Source organism: Centruroides vittatus, unplaced genomic scaffold (assembly GCF_030686945.1).
Source record: "Centruroides vittatus isolate TY-2023 unplaced genomic scaffold, ASM3068694v2 contig_628, whole genome shotgun sequence".
Taxonomy (NCBI): domain Eukaryota; kingdom Metazoa; phylum Arthropoda; class Arachnida; order Scorpiones; family Buthidae; genus Centruroides; species Centruroides vittatus.
In genome coordinates this window covers 5,546,141-5,560,551 of record NW_027122385.1, presented here as the reverse complement: position 1 = coordinate 5,560,551, position 14,411 = coordinate 5,546,141, and the positions used below count along the sequence as shown (strand labels likewise).

General features: G+C 29.3%; 1 protein-coding gene and 1 long non-coding RNA gene across 2 annotated transcripts in view; both read right to left on the bottom strand.

Moving 5' to 3' along the window:
• Positions 1–1,335: 1,335 nt before the first annotated feature.
• Positions 1,336–14,411, bottom strand: part of LOC136979485 (glutamate receptor ionotropic, kainate glr-3-like) — an 89,624-nt gene continuing 76,548 nt past the window's right edge. Inside the window, exons 7-8 of the mRNA XM_067275493.1 lie at positions 4,588–4,844; positions 1,336–1,531 (exon numbers count right to left, since the gene is read on the bottom strand). Coding sequence (XP_067131594.1) covers positions 1,336–1,531; positions 4,588–4,844 — 453 coding nt within the window. The remainder of the gene's footprint in view (positions 1,532–4,587; positions 4,845–14,411) is intronic.
• LOC136979579 (uncharacterized) lies at positions 7,215–8,505 on the bottom strand. The gene is made up of 4 exons (XR_010881405.1): positions 8,403–8,505; positions 8,240–8,330; positions 7,987–8,145; positions 7,215–7,370 (listed from the first exon to the last, which is right to left on the bottom strand). It is a non-coding gene; the product is annotated as an uncharacterized lncRNA (long non-coding RNA).

The following is a 14,411-nucleotide window of genomic DNA, read 5'->3' as shown; positions in this document are numbered from 1 at the left end:
GTTTCTTCACGTTTCCAACTTTTTTAAAGAAACAGTTTTTCACACGAACTCCTAGTGAAAGTTATTCTTTCTTCGTAGATTTGTTTGTGTGTTCAGCATAGTTTGAATTTATGAAAGAAAAAAATCTTAATTCAATTATAACTGTAAAAATAAATATTCAATGTTTGAAGTAAGTCGAGCAGTTACGTTCTTGTAACAGGTTTTCGTGCCACGTGGTAGTTTCAGTAAAATCGGAAATAACCAGGTAATATGACGACCTAATCTACGAAAACGCCTGTCGGGATGGAATCGAGTGGACACAATTCCCTCCTTTTTTTTGGGCTGGCAACGGTCGCCGTTACAAGAAGAGGGTTGAGAAAGCGACTGTTGAAATTTTGAAATTTAGACGGATAAACACCAGTTGGTCATCCGACCCGCCGTGGACGAGTGTAGAGGGTAAAGGTCGAGGCGGGAAAGGGGGAGTTGAATCTCGAAATGTGAAAAAGAACAGATAGACGGGGGTTGTCAGGAGGCTCGCCCGGGGACGTTACTCTGTCCGGACAGTTCGTTAGCAGCAGAAAATATTCATCGAATTCGGCTTCGACAGCAGTCAAGGCATCAAAGCTTGAGTCGAAACGGGACCCAGGGCTCTGTTTGTTCGGCGTCGAAAGATAGCTACCAGCCACCGACCATCTAAATCGTTGCAAGGTGTCTGATCTAGACTGATCAAGGTGGTCTAGACCTGATCAATGTGGTCTAGACCGACAAACCTGATCAGCAGTTACTGCTAACTGAACTTTCGGAACTTTATCAAATGTTGTTGGCGCACCAGGTCGGTCGCCAATCGTGTACACATCTTATGTTTTAAACTTGACTGCGCCCTTTACTATATTTATTTGTATAATTCGATTTAGATGTATAAATTAATTTTCTATTTATTTTGCATATTGCCTGTACGGATTGTTTACGTGTTGCGTGACTTCATTGTATGAAGTACCCTTTCCATTTGTTTTGTGCCAGGAAATCTTTATTTTGAGAAAGTATTTACCAGAAGGTTTTTGGCTGCTTGTATTAATAACGTAACCAAGTCAATTTATTTTATTTTAAGAAGTAAATATTTCGTTAGCTCCTATTGGATAGTCACACGTCGGTGAATCATCTTCACAATAGTATAATATAATATAATATAATAACTATTTAAACTGTGAAATAATACACATGATAATTGCTTTATCTGAAAATTATCGTTACTTCTTTGTGCAACTGCAATTGTAGCTTAAACATGTTTACAGAAATACTGTATTTAATTTTTCAGGTATTGATATTGTTTTATGCTTTTTAAAAAAATAATTTAAATTACTTTCTTTTTAACAATTTCTCAACAAGTAGAATTATAAAAGAAATATTATATCCACACAACAATAATATCAAAGCGCTGCTAATGTCTTCCATACTAAGTGGATGATATTTTTCTTTGTTGTTGCTTCTTTTTGAAGGCAAATCTTTCTGTTTCAATTTTTCGTATATACCATTATCTACTAATCTTCTAATTCTACATAAAAATAAAAATTCAATGTAATTATATGCGTATAAACCACACTCGTACCCAGCAGAATTCAATATACAAAAAACTTAAACCAACACCTTAATGTTCGCTGAGAGATTTATTAATTTAACTAACGAAAGTTAAAACCTGAAGATGGCTTATTGAGTAAGCCAAAAACGTTAGTTAAATTAATAAATCTCTCAGCGAACATTAAGGTGTTGGTTTAAGTTTTTTGTAATTATATGATATATTATTTACCGGTTGTCAAAAATGTTTTTAATAATTGTCATTCTAAATTATTAGAACTCATATTTGATATTGTAGTAAATTTACAAGTACAAAAGTCTATTGTTCTTATAGATCGGTAAACATACATTTCAATAAATAGTTGTTAATGGGTGTCATTTAAATAAAGTTTTAAGAAAAAATTATTTGAGAAGTTAAGAGTTATTGTTCTTCTTTTCAAAAAACAGTTTTAAAGAAGTCTAAAATAAAGATTGTTACACAAGTTTAATCGGTATATAAGATGAAAAACCCTTTCAATTACAGTAAAAATTTAGCAGGAATATTTACAATTTACTTTTATTTTACACTGATTTATTCTCGAAGTTCTGTTGAAATTTATTAAACTTTGCTAAGTAAAAATAAAATTAATTGAACGTAAATCTGAACAGGAACAATGCACAAGTATAACTTGTTTCAATGTATTTTATCAATAAAGTAGTTTTAATGTAATATGATGATAAACACTGTGATTAATGATCAATGAAGTAAAAACTATATCAAAAACGCACATAAGATATAATGTGTGGCTTAATAAACATTCTCGTAAAACCTAACATATAAAATTATCCTCACATAGATGTCACAGTAGCTAAGGTAATTTTTACTTTCACGGCTGTTATGTATAGCAGAAGGAAAGTATGGTAATCGGTCAAAAATCTAGAGAAGTATACGTGTACAGTATAAATGTTTGTGTGTGTAGCACGATTTTGTTCACTCTCTTTAATTATTAACTCTTGTACTTTTTGTCGAAAATTTGTCAAATTTTACGAAGAAGTTCGATTATTGGGGGAACTTATGCTGTTCAATTTTGGTAGTGAAAGGTCGAAAAAATAGAGAGAATCAGAGGTCGTGAAAATCTCCAGTAGAGCCAGACTTAATAACAATTTTACTTGTTAGGATTTACAATTTTTTAAAACACTTATCTCTATCCTTAAAATTAAGCTTTTCGCCATTTTATAAAAGTTAAAAATATAAAAATTTTGAAATAAAATATCATAACAGATTGTGCTACCAAATGTTGCAGGAAAATTTATGCAACTCGTTGCTGAATTTTCAACCAAAATATTAATCGTTAACCACACTAAAACATAGTACTCCAAATGAAGATAACAGATATAATCAAGGCTATGGAGTCGTGTAAAAATCTACCGACTCCGACTTCAACCAGGAGCGGACTTGTTACCAAAAAAGAAACCGGAATGTGTGATGTCGTAACATGACCTTAACATAAAACATTTAAGTAAATAGAGTTCTAATAAAGATATAACGTAGCTACTTTTTATTCCAAAACTAAAAGACTACTCTAAGTAAGGACTCAGTAAATATATAAATATGTGTTCGATAATTTTTACTTTCCAGGCAGTTATATATGAGAGAGGGGAAGTGTACCAATCGATAAAAAAATGACTCCTCCCAAAGTTTTACATTTTTGGACTCGGGACACCTTGAAATGTCGAGATATGCAAGAGATTTGGATTTTTTCTGTATGTATGAATGTTAGACTGTGTGCGGGGGGCACGATTTTGTTCAACTGGTTGAATCCTAATAACTTCTCTGGATTTTAAATTGAAGTCGAATTGTTTAACACAGGAGTTATTAAGCTTCGAAATGGTTGAACTAAATCTTGCCCCTATACACATTCTAACATCTTACGCGAGAACATCTTAACGGCATTGTACGATTATAAAATGAAGAAAAGCTTAATTTTGAAGGTAGAGACGACTTTTGTTTTTAAAAAAAAATTGTAAATGCGAATAACGAGTAAAATATTCATTAAGTTCGATCGCATTCGAGATATAACACATGTCCCGTTTTATCTCTTCACCCTGTCAACTGTTAATTAAAAACCAAAATTTATACCATTAATACCCCTTTGTACATTAGTTACGGTGCCAAATTTTGCTCCTTAAACTTTATTCATTCTCAGATATTGTTTAATATCTCAGAACAGAGAATTAAGAAATTAAAGAAATTAGATGCCAACACGCGCGCTAAATTTTTTTTCTTTAATTGACATTTATTGGAAGGTTCAGGAGGTCTCCAAACATGTAGATTTGCAAGAAATTCAGAAGGTCAAATTTGACACGATTTCAATACTTTTCCGTTTTATATACATAACAAGTTGGGAAGTAAAAACGAGTCGGATTCGGCGAATTTTTTGACGACTCCGACTAAAACACCAAAACTCTACGACTCCGACAGCCCTAGTTTAATACTAATAATTTCTGTGCGAGCATTTTCAATTCTTTTTGACATGAATTTTTTAAAATTGTTTATGAAATACAGAAATTCTTGTTTGGTGTATGATCTTGTTTTTGCCACGTTAATCTGCTACAGGAACTTGGCTAAGTGATTTCTCAAAAATGGGAATTTTCTTAAATTCTTATAATAAATTAAAACAATTTTTCTGTTTTGCTCTGAACAGAATGTTATTATTATTAAGAAATTTATAAAAATTCCTTAATTCTTTCACACTGCTTCTGGACAGGCATCAAATAATATTAGTGCATATTAGTCAATTGTCAAATAAATAAATAATAAAACAAAAAAGAAACATTTAAACTCATAATCTCTACTCTACTTTGTAAATGTTTGAAATGCATGAAAATAATTCAAATATCATTTTCTATGTACTGTGCATGCAAGCAACGATACACGAGGTTATAATATATTAAATAATTAACGGAGTGTACAAATATAAGCAATGAAATAACAAAATGAAAAATTTTACATTTAAATAGTCAAACCTTTATAACGATATAAAAGTAACTACTTACATTTTATTAAATTCTTTTTCAAATTTAAATTTTTTCTTCATAGGAAATGCTATTGTACAAGTTGAAAACGATTCTTCTGAATTTACTAATATTCCTTTCTGCCCAATCGATAATGAATTTACAATATTGTCAGATATAATGTATGCATGTTTATGTTGTAGAGTATATTTAATTCCTTCCTTTAGAGTGGGAAAGCTCTTATCTGGATTATTTCTTATGTAATCACCTAAAATAGTGACCATACCTTTCGGAGCATCCTATAATAATAATAACCATCAGAAACTTGTTTTATTAGCTTATGTTAAATTTGCTTCAAAAAAAAACTCACTGAGAACCCTCCCACTTCATTTCTATATTGTTAGAATATTTTTAAATACTCCGCTTTACTACCGACACGATCTTACTTACGAAAACCAACGTATTATTCTAATACAAAATGTATAAGTAAAAATATATTGAAGATATTGAAGAACTTACCATCATCATTTTCTCGAAAGCCGAATATAATAGAGTTCCACAAGAATATTCATGATTCTTAACTGCATTTGAGAGTTCTTCAATTGTTCTCGGTACTTTTTCATAAGCGGGAAAAGTCATGTAGGAAAACAGGACACCACTGTATGCTGATATTAGTACGGTTGTTGCCAGTAGCCAAATTCCAATAATAATTCTCAAAGAAGTGCATTTATCTTGATTTATTTCACTTCCTACAAGAAATTAACATCAAGAATTCCATAAAATATAACATTAAAAATATGAATGGTGCAGTAATGCACCTTTTTGTACCTTCCTTTATTTTTTATAATTTGTCGTAGTATATTCGTTATAAAATTATTCCAGTTAACAAAAAAGTAATTTTTAACTCAAGACAATAACACAATAATAGTTTTTAGAATAATTAAAGTTGACTGTTATTCAATTACGGAAGAAATCACGTATCGAATATGTATACTATTTTACCGTGTATGAAGAATATAAATATAGGGCCATATTTTTTGAGAATTTCACAATCGTATTTTGACTTTTCTATTTTTGATTTACTTTTGACACCACTCTAAGTGTCTATCAATGATTTATTTATTTATTTATTTATTTTTACTTGCTACAATCAATTTTACAAAGCGAAATTTACTGTTTTAAGGAGTGAAATTTCGAATTTTACATTTTAACACATTTGTTATGCTTGTAGTATTTACTTAATTTTCCGTATAATTAGTATAAGAAGTAAATTTCATTAATCTGTCATTTGTGCTATTGAATTTTTGTATATATGAGAAATAAATTGTTTTGAAACAACCAGTCATTTACTATTTGATGTAAAAACGTAATTTAATTTGATTGTTTTGCATTTATATCGAACATAAGAAATCTGTGGTTTATACGACTTTCTTTAATTTTTATGACATGTATTTCATGAATTTGTACAAAGAAAGTTCAGTTAAAAGGTCTGTTTGCGATTTTCTTGAAACATAAGTGGATTTCTTAATTTTTAATCTAATGAAATATATAAGCATTTGTCAGCTTTTTGGTTTCGATATTAACAATCGTATAAAATTTCTCTCTTCTTTTGAAAAAACAAATTCTAAAAAAACAAAATTTTAAATAGATTTTACATAAATTTAGAAAGTTTTTGGTTTTTATGGAATTTCTGAAAGGTAAATTTATCTTATAATATAATCGAGATGGGTTGATGATAATAATAATAATAATAATAAATAAATAATAATAAGCGCAGAGTCCAAACGGTTAAGAGTTTAAAGTTGAAATTTGGTACACAGTTAGCGTACGTCACGAGAACGTACACTAAGAAGGGATTTTTAGAAATTCTCCCGCGGGAGAGAAGAAAAGAATTATGACTTATTCTAAAGTTCTCGGTTTGTACTATATAATTTTAGATGCAATTTTTTCTTTTTAACTGCGTTTTATTAGGGTACCACGTGCGAATGAAAGTAGTGTATTCCTTAACAATGGAAGTGTTAAGAAAAAGCGACGTGCAAGATTTATAGTCGCAGATGTTTTTTTTGCGTTTTTTCGAGAAATCAGACATATTTTTAGACCCATCTAAAAATTCTCTAATCAGACTGGAAACAGAAAGACCTAATTTTTGCATTCGGTAAAAACGGGTAAGATTGGCTATAATGTAATAATGTTACAGTAATCTTCGCTATCGTTACTTTTGCCCGAGCAACTCCGGGTATATCTGCTAGTAATTATATAAAGTGATTACTGTTATTAAATTATTAATAGTAGTGAAACTATGTTGTCTAAGTAATTTAATTTTATATTTGTATGATAATATTATCATAACTATTATATATTATTTTATATTTAAAATCATGTAAATCACAGTCTTTGTTTTCACGTATCATTATTATTGAAATAAGAGAAATGAATAAATTTTAAAATAATAAAATGTTATATTATATTTTTAAAATGTAAACAGTATATTTTAAATTATATATTTTATTCAAAGTACCTTCAACAAATTTTTTAGGAATTGTGTTGAAAAGTTTAATAAATTAATAAGAATGTAAAAACGTGTATTATACTTACATAATTTTATAGCTATTTTCATGTTAATGATGTATTTTTATGTAATAAAATTTGTTTTTTTTAAATTAATATATTTGCTTGCCTTGATAGGTTAAACTGCGAATGAGAAACCAACAAATTTTTTTCATGGTCCATGAAGTCGTTTTATGGAGAAAATAAACGTTTCCTCTAACAATACAATAAAACGCAATTGCAGTAACGAAGGTAGAAGTAAAAACGCAGATCCACACCTACAAAATATATAATGAAAACAAATTAGTATGAATAAGCACTTATTTATTGTGACATAGTACCCTGAAACTTTTTATATTTTTAGTTTATTCAATTTTAAAGGTTATGTCTACCACTTCAAATTAGTAGTGATTTTCCGCTGTATATCATACGTTTCCTTTAAAAAAAATTTTTGAATTGATGTAATGTGTTTTCCGGTACAAACCGAAAATTTTACATACTTATTCTAGGCAGCGATGTGTAAACATGATATATATTAATATAATAGCTTAAATTGTAAATAAAGAGCCGATTGCACATTAATATTGTAAACTTTTTAAATATATTTTTATCAATGGAAAAAGTCTAACGTTGAATATTTGGTTTTACTTTTTTGACTCGTGAGAAATATAAAAGCTTTTTAACAAACACTTCGTTTGTTCGAACGAGACTACAATGGCAATGGTTGGTTCGGTCGGTAAAAAAAAAAAAAAAAAACAGGTCCAGATATTTTCGAAATAATTCAGCAACGGGAACATTCTAATTCGAACGAATTTTCGTTTATTTCATGCAGGGATTCTTTTTAAACAAACGTATTTTTAGAAAAAGTGAACAATATGGCAGAAATTTACTCACTTTAAATGAAAATGGCCTTATTATTGTCGTTAGTTTTGACAGTTGTTTAGGTCTAGAAACAACAAATATAACTCGAGCAGTATCAGTAGATGCTGTGAATTTCACTACTTGAAATCTGTCGTATGTCGCATATAACGAGATTACACCAAGATCAGCTTCCTTATATATATAAATAAAATTTTATTGTAGGTAAATATAATTAAATAATTAATTTCGCAAATTAATTCAATTGAACTGTTATCACTATTCATACTTCTCTTTGTATTCTTCCAATCACACCATTCCATGTGCCGTTATCTAATTTAATTCCAAATACTTTTTCAACAGGTTCAATAATTTCATATCTATGTAAAATATCTTATAAATATTGTATAATATCATGTATTTTTATATATAAATCAAATAAATTTACTTACTGAACATTTTTTAAATTTTGAATGACTAGACTTAAAAATTTAAAATCGATACCATTAAACACTACAGTGTTATTAATTTTCTTCACTTTTAAATAAGAAGAGAGCTTAATATATTTAAAAAATGGAAATTAGATGTACTTTATATAAACATTTATTAAGGTAAATTAAAAACCAAACTTACAGGTGTTGCAGTGATTTTTATTTTATTCACTCTTTTACTGGGTATATTTTCCATGATTTGTTCTATAACAAATGATATTAATTAAATGCTTATCTTATTATATATATGTATATCTTTTCGTTAATTTAATAGTTTATGTGTTAAATATAAAGTATAAAGTTGAGTAATTTTTAAGCAAAAAATTTAAAATTTTGGTAGTGCCATCTGCTATAATATGTTACTTAAAACAAACCTTTATATTGTTAATTATTATGAAATGGCAAAAAGCATAACGATTTGAAGAGAAATGTGTTATAAAAAAATACCGTAAATGCTAATACGAGTAAAATCTTCATTAAGTCTAACACCACTACAGATTGACATCCGGTATTCTATTCTTTTAAAAATACTACGAGATAAAATTTATAAGATACTTTATTTGAAATATCATTAAATTAGATAAAATTAGTGTGTTATTTTATTTTCGTAAAAGACACTCGAGAAAGACACGTGGATTCTATACATGTGAGAGAATAATTTTGATGACATAGTCCTACATGAATTCAGCGAAAAAGCATTTCAATGATGTTTTAGTGGGGAATTCCAATTGTGAACTGCCGGGGAGGTAGAGGAAGTTGTATCAACCCTTTCCGGCAACAGGTCGTTGACTTTTCACTTGTCAAGATGGCGTATTTACGTTAATAGTCCCACGGGGACGGGATTGTTTTCTCCAGTCCCGCGGGGAAGACGAGAGGAAAAGTTGTCGGTAAGGCGACAGACGATATTCGAGCAAGGAAGACACCAATTAACAATGAAACAACAGTTTATTTGATAACTAATGAGACATTACACCAAGTCTAACACTGAGGAGAGCTATAATCCCTAATACGCGAAGGGAAGAGAGAGAGTTCACAAAGGAGGTTCCATATCTCTTGGATAATTCGTATATGTATTCCGTAGGTAAATAGGCACAAGGGTAAAAATATAACTCCACTGTGACGCGGTCCTAGTCGACGATCGTCTCCCCTGAGAGAGGAGAGGATCGGCCTTTATAATTTCGCAGTGGGAAAATTGTCACGTGATTAACGATCTGGAAGGTAAAGGTGTGTGTGTAGGTTAAAGTTGTCCCTCGGATCTAAATAAAGTGACGAAATCGGATGGTAACTATCAACTTTAAGTCTTCTTGTGTGGGAAAAAGTGTCGAGATAAGCTAATGTTTCCATTAATAATAAGGAAGGTTAACATTTTTTAGCAATATCGTTCCCTGTTCGTTAGGAAAAAGGGAATTAATAAGGAAAAAAAATCGGTATAACTTTCAGATTTCACATTCTGAAGCATTTTTCGTAAGGTATTACTACTTAAACATATCCTTATGGATAAGTTAGTCATTTTGTGTTTATGTACTGTACATTTCAATAATGTATACAATGGAATTGATGTCTCCCCACCATCCCTACCGATAATATAGAAAAACTTTAACAATTAAAAGTTTTAAAATGTCTAAATTATATTAAAATTATTTTAATATAAAAATATGTAATATGTAAATTTAACAATAACTACACAGTAGATGTAATGACGAACACAATTATGTTGGATCTACGATTAAACAAATTATGAATCGGTTTAAATTTAAAACCTTATACGAGATGATACTTTGCATTATTTACAAAAAGTATGAACACGTAATATTTATAAAAAATTCTTTGAAATTCGATTTGTATATGTTATATTTAAAATATTTACACGAATTGTAATTTAAATGAAACTAAAAAAAACATTTCATAAAGAGCAAGCAAGTATTTACACTGCATTTTTCTCTGATATTCCCTTATTTTACATCAAATTCATTGTAAATTAATAAAAATAAATCAAATTTTCAAATTCACAAATTTACCACGTGATAGCTGCTGCGAAACACATCTTATTCTATCAATATTGTATGGTTTTTGTTGTCGTGACTGACCGACTATGAAAGAAATTTCAACAATAATTATACTTTCGATTTTGCAATTGAGAAATATAGTTCTTATAATAAATGCTGTTTATTTCATATAAATATAGTTATTTTTACTATATTCTCTTACCTGAAAAATTATAAGAAACCAAAGTATTAATTTTTATTTCTATATAAAAAAGATTGCAATCGTTAAGTACAAAACTATATAATAATGTAACAGTATTTTCATAATAGAAGTTCTGAATTATTAAATATATATTTTACTGTAATTTAGGAGTAATTTTGCAATTACTGCACAGTAATTGATTTATTGTATAATATAGATTTAATTCTGGCGTCACCTGACATTACTAACTGTTAAATATTAAAAATAAAATAATTTTTATAATTTTTTTTTTAAATGAAAAATGTGATTGATATTTTCGAGATTTAAATAAACGTTTTAAAGAGTACAGGTATAACACAAAGAACAGTATTGTACGGATTTGTTTAATGGTGCAAGAGAAGACTCAGTAGTTTAATGACAAAAAGCTAGCATTATGAAACCGGTACACTCACCAACATTATGGATGAATTTGAAAAAAAAAGTTTAAATTAATAGAACTAACCTTATGGTCTGATGCCACAGTATTACCCACAGCGTGAAAATATATGGTTGAAAGGACCTTATTAGAGAATAGTGTATTATGCCCATACAATCAACAACTGATATTGTGAATGTAATTTTTTCTTTTTTCTTACGTTTTTTTATATATTTTATTAATTTGTTATTGTTAATTTTATATATATTACTGTAATTTATTCTTTGGATTCAAACTTTCCCTATGGATCACACAATTTTGCATCATTCGAACAGTAGAGGTTATTTGTAAATTGAGCGCAGATTATTTTTCGGATGTTGTTTATTATTAAATGTTATATAAATAACATTTTAGAGAGAATAATTTATTTTTTGAGTTTTCTTAAATTTTTTAATAACATATTATTAATAGCAGTTTCATTTATAAACTGTGTCTAAATGATTTTAATTTTATCATATATTATTTGTATCTTGTGTTTTAGTTGAATACACGATTTTCGAAATAAATAATCGTTGAATAATATAAATTGTGAATTTTTACTCCTTAAGAAAAATTTCTCAGAAAATCATGAGGCAACATTCAAATTTTCATAAAATTACTCATTTATTTACAGTGGCGGATTTAGCACTTGAGCACACCAGGCACAATTCAATTTTTAGGACCCTTTAAATATTTTCACTACTCATCCATCTTATACAGTAATGCACATTCTACGCGCACGTTGTTTACTCTGATAGGCACTATATTGGTGGACCAAACAAAGGAAATAAGATTGAAAATTAACCGATATAAGATTACAACTGTCTGGCTGTCTTTAAAAGGTCATTGCTGTTCAGATTGCATTAATTATGAAAATTGAAACTTATTGCTACAAGAATTATTAAGTTTGAATAGGTAAGTGTTAAGAAAAATCCAATAATCCATGGATATAACAAATACTTTGATTTTAAACTACTACTAATTTCTATTTATAAAGTCTAGTAATCTGCGAATAATAAAAATTTATTTGTAAATTATTATAATAGATTACACTATTGTTTGGTAAATAATTAATAGTAATTTAATTAAGAAAATACTGCCAAATTATTAATTAATTTTATTGTGAAAAATATAATTAATTTTAATATTTTTTTATTTTTATTTTGAGATCTGAATTTTGAAGTCTTCTTGATTTGAGGCCCCACTGCACAAATACACCACTGATTATTTAAGAAATAAGTTGTAATAGTTTAATTTCTTTGTAATATTTTCCTCGCTGCTTACTAACAAATATGAAATATTTTCTATTTTAGGATATAATATTTTTTCCTTTTGTCGATAATTTGCCTTTAGAAATTTTTTCATGTTTCATTCATTAACATTATAAAATAAATTGGAATAAGTCAATAAATCAAAAACTCTCATCTTAAAGTAATAAAATTTAAATTAAATAAATGCATAAATATTACTCATAGTTCATACCTTCCATTGGCAAAACATAGTTTAAATATCCGAAAAGTGAAAGAAAGAGAAAAGGTGTCATTGTTCACCATTACCTGTCAGTAACAAAGAATTTTCTGTGTCTTTGAATCAATGTGATATAAATATGCAGAAAATTGTTTATTGCTATTGTAGTTATGGAAACGAATTATAATTTCAAATTAATTTTTAATGAGATTCGTGAGAGATGTGTACCAGAATTAAACAATGGAAATACAGTCATTTATTTTCATATCAACTTTTAGTATGTTTCATTCTTCCAAAGAACGAGATTAAAAATGCTATCCCTTCAACAGCATATTTTTGAAAAATTACGAGGTAATTACATCGCTGAAATTCCATTTTTTTTTCTTTCAACAGCACAAATATTCGTTATAGATAAGGCAATTAATATTATTATTATGTACAGTACATATTCTATTTCTGTAATAATCTTGCTCGTTGAAAAACTTTTAAAAAGAAAATAATTTAAATTATTGTACAAAAATGAAAAAAACTATTTATATTTAAGAATTAATCACAGTAGTCAATAAACATATTGAAGCTATTATTATAGTTGCACCAAGAATTAACGGATGTATTCAAATAAAACAATTATCATATTTATTATTTCACGATAGAAATAAAGTTATTACATAATATTGCAATTTTCTATTGATAGATGATTCATTCACGCGTGACTGTTCAATAGGAGCTAACGAAATATAAACAGAATTCGTTATGTTTCCATTAGAAGCAGGTAAAACCTCCTGGTAAAAAGTTTTTCAGAATAAAGATTTTCGGGCAGTAAAAAAATGTAGAGGGTGATTGGTTTATTTGAAAGGATGACGTAACGCAACACGTAAACAATCTGTATAGAAAATATGCAAAACAAAATAAAATAAAAAAAAAATTATACATCTATATCGCATCAAAAAATACAGTAGATGACGCTTTTGTAGACCCAGTCGCCATATTACCTGCTTTCTTCCCGATTTTACTGTAACAACGTGGCACAAAGGCGTGTTACGAGAACTGTTCAATCACCTGCACGACTTAATCCAAACATTACATACTTATTATTACAGTTATAATCGAACGAAGCTGTTTTACTTTTATAAATTTTTCTTATTGCTAAGCACACATCAGAGGACAGAGACGAGTTGAACGGTAACCTACTTTTGTGCCGGAGGCAAAAATAAGAAAGTTATCATACTTTTTCCGGCGATCGCGCGATAATCGGGACTCGCGTCGCTCTCTTTGCTAAGCGTCTCACGTGTTTAACAGGCAGTCCGGCAAGTCGGCCATACGTACTTTCAACAAAGGCAGATGTTGATCCACGAGCACACTGATCGTCTACAGTTCGAGTTAAGTCCTTTTTGCAAACCCTCGCGCTCGTCGACCGCGCTTCGACAAGCGCGAGAGTTACGGCTTTTCAGTCTCGCTATCGCTCGCAGTCGGCTAGTACTACGAGCCGATTGCGCTATCGCGATCGGGAGTCGCGCTGCTTAAACAAAAAGAAAAAAGGAAGTGACGTTCGACTGTTTGTGCTCCTAACGGACTCCCCCCGGGAGGGGAGCCGACGGCAGGCCGCCGATCGTTTAACATCACTAGTTATTGATTCACGGTATTACTTGAACAAAAGGAAAAACGGAAGTGGCATTTAACTGTTTGTGCAATTTATTGCCTTTCAAAATGCTTTTTTTTAAATTTGTTTGCAGACTTTAACGCGAGATGGCAGCACTAGCAACTATGGTGCCTTCTGCATGAAAGCATTAAAAAAGTATGATAACATAAAAACTATGATAACTTTCTTATTTTTCGTCTCCGGTCCAAAAGTAGGGAATCGT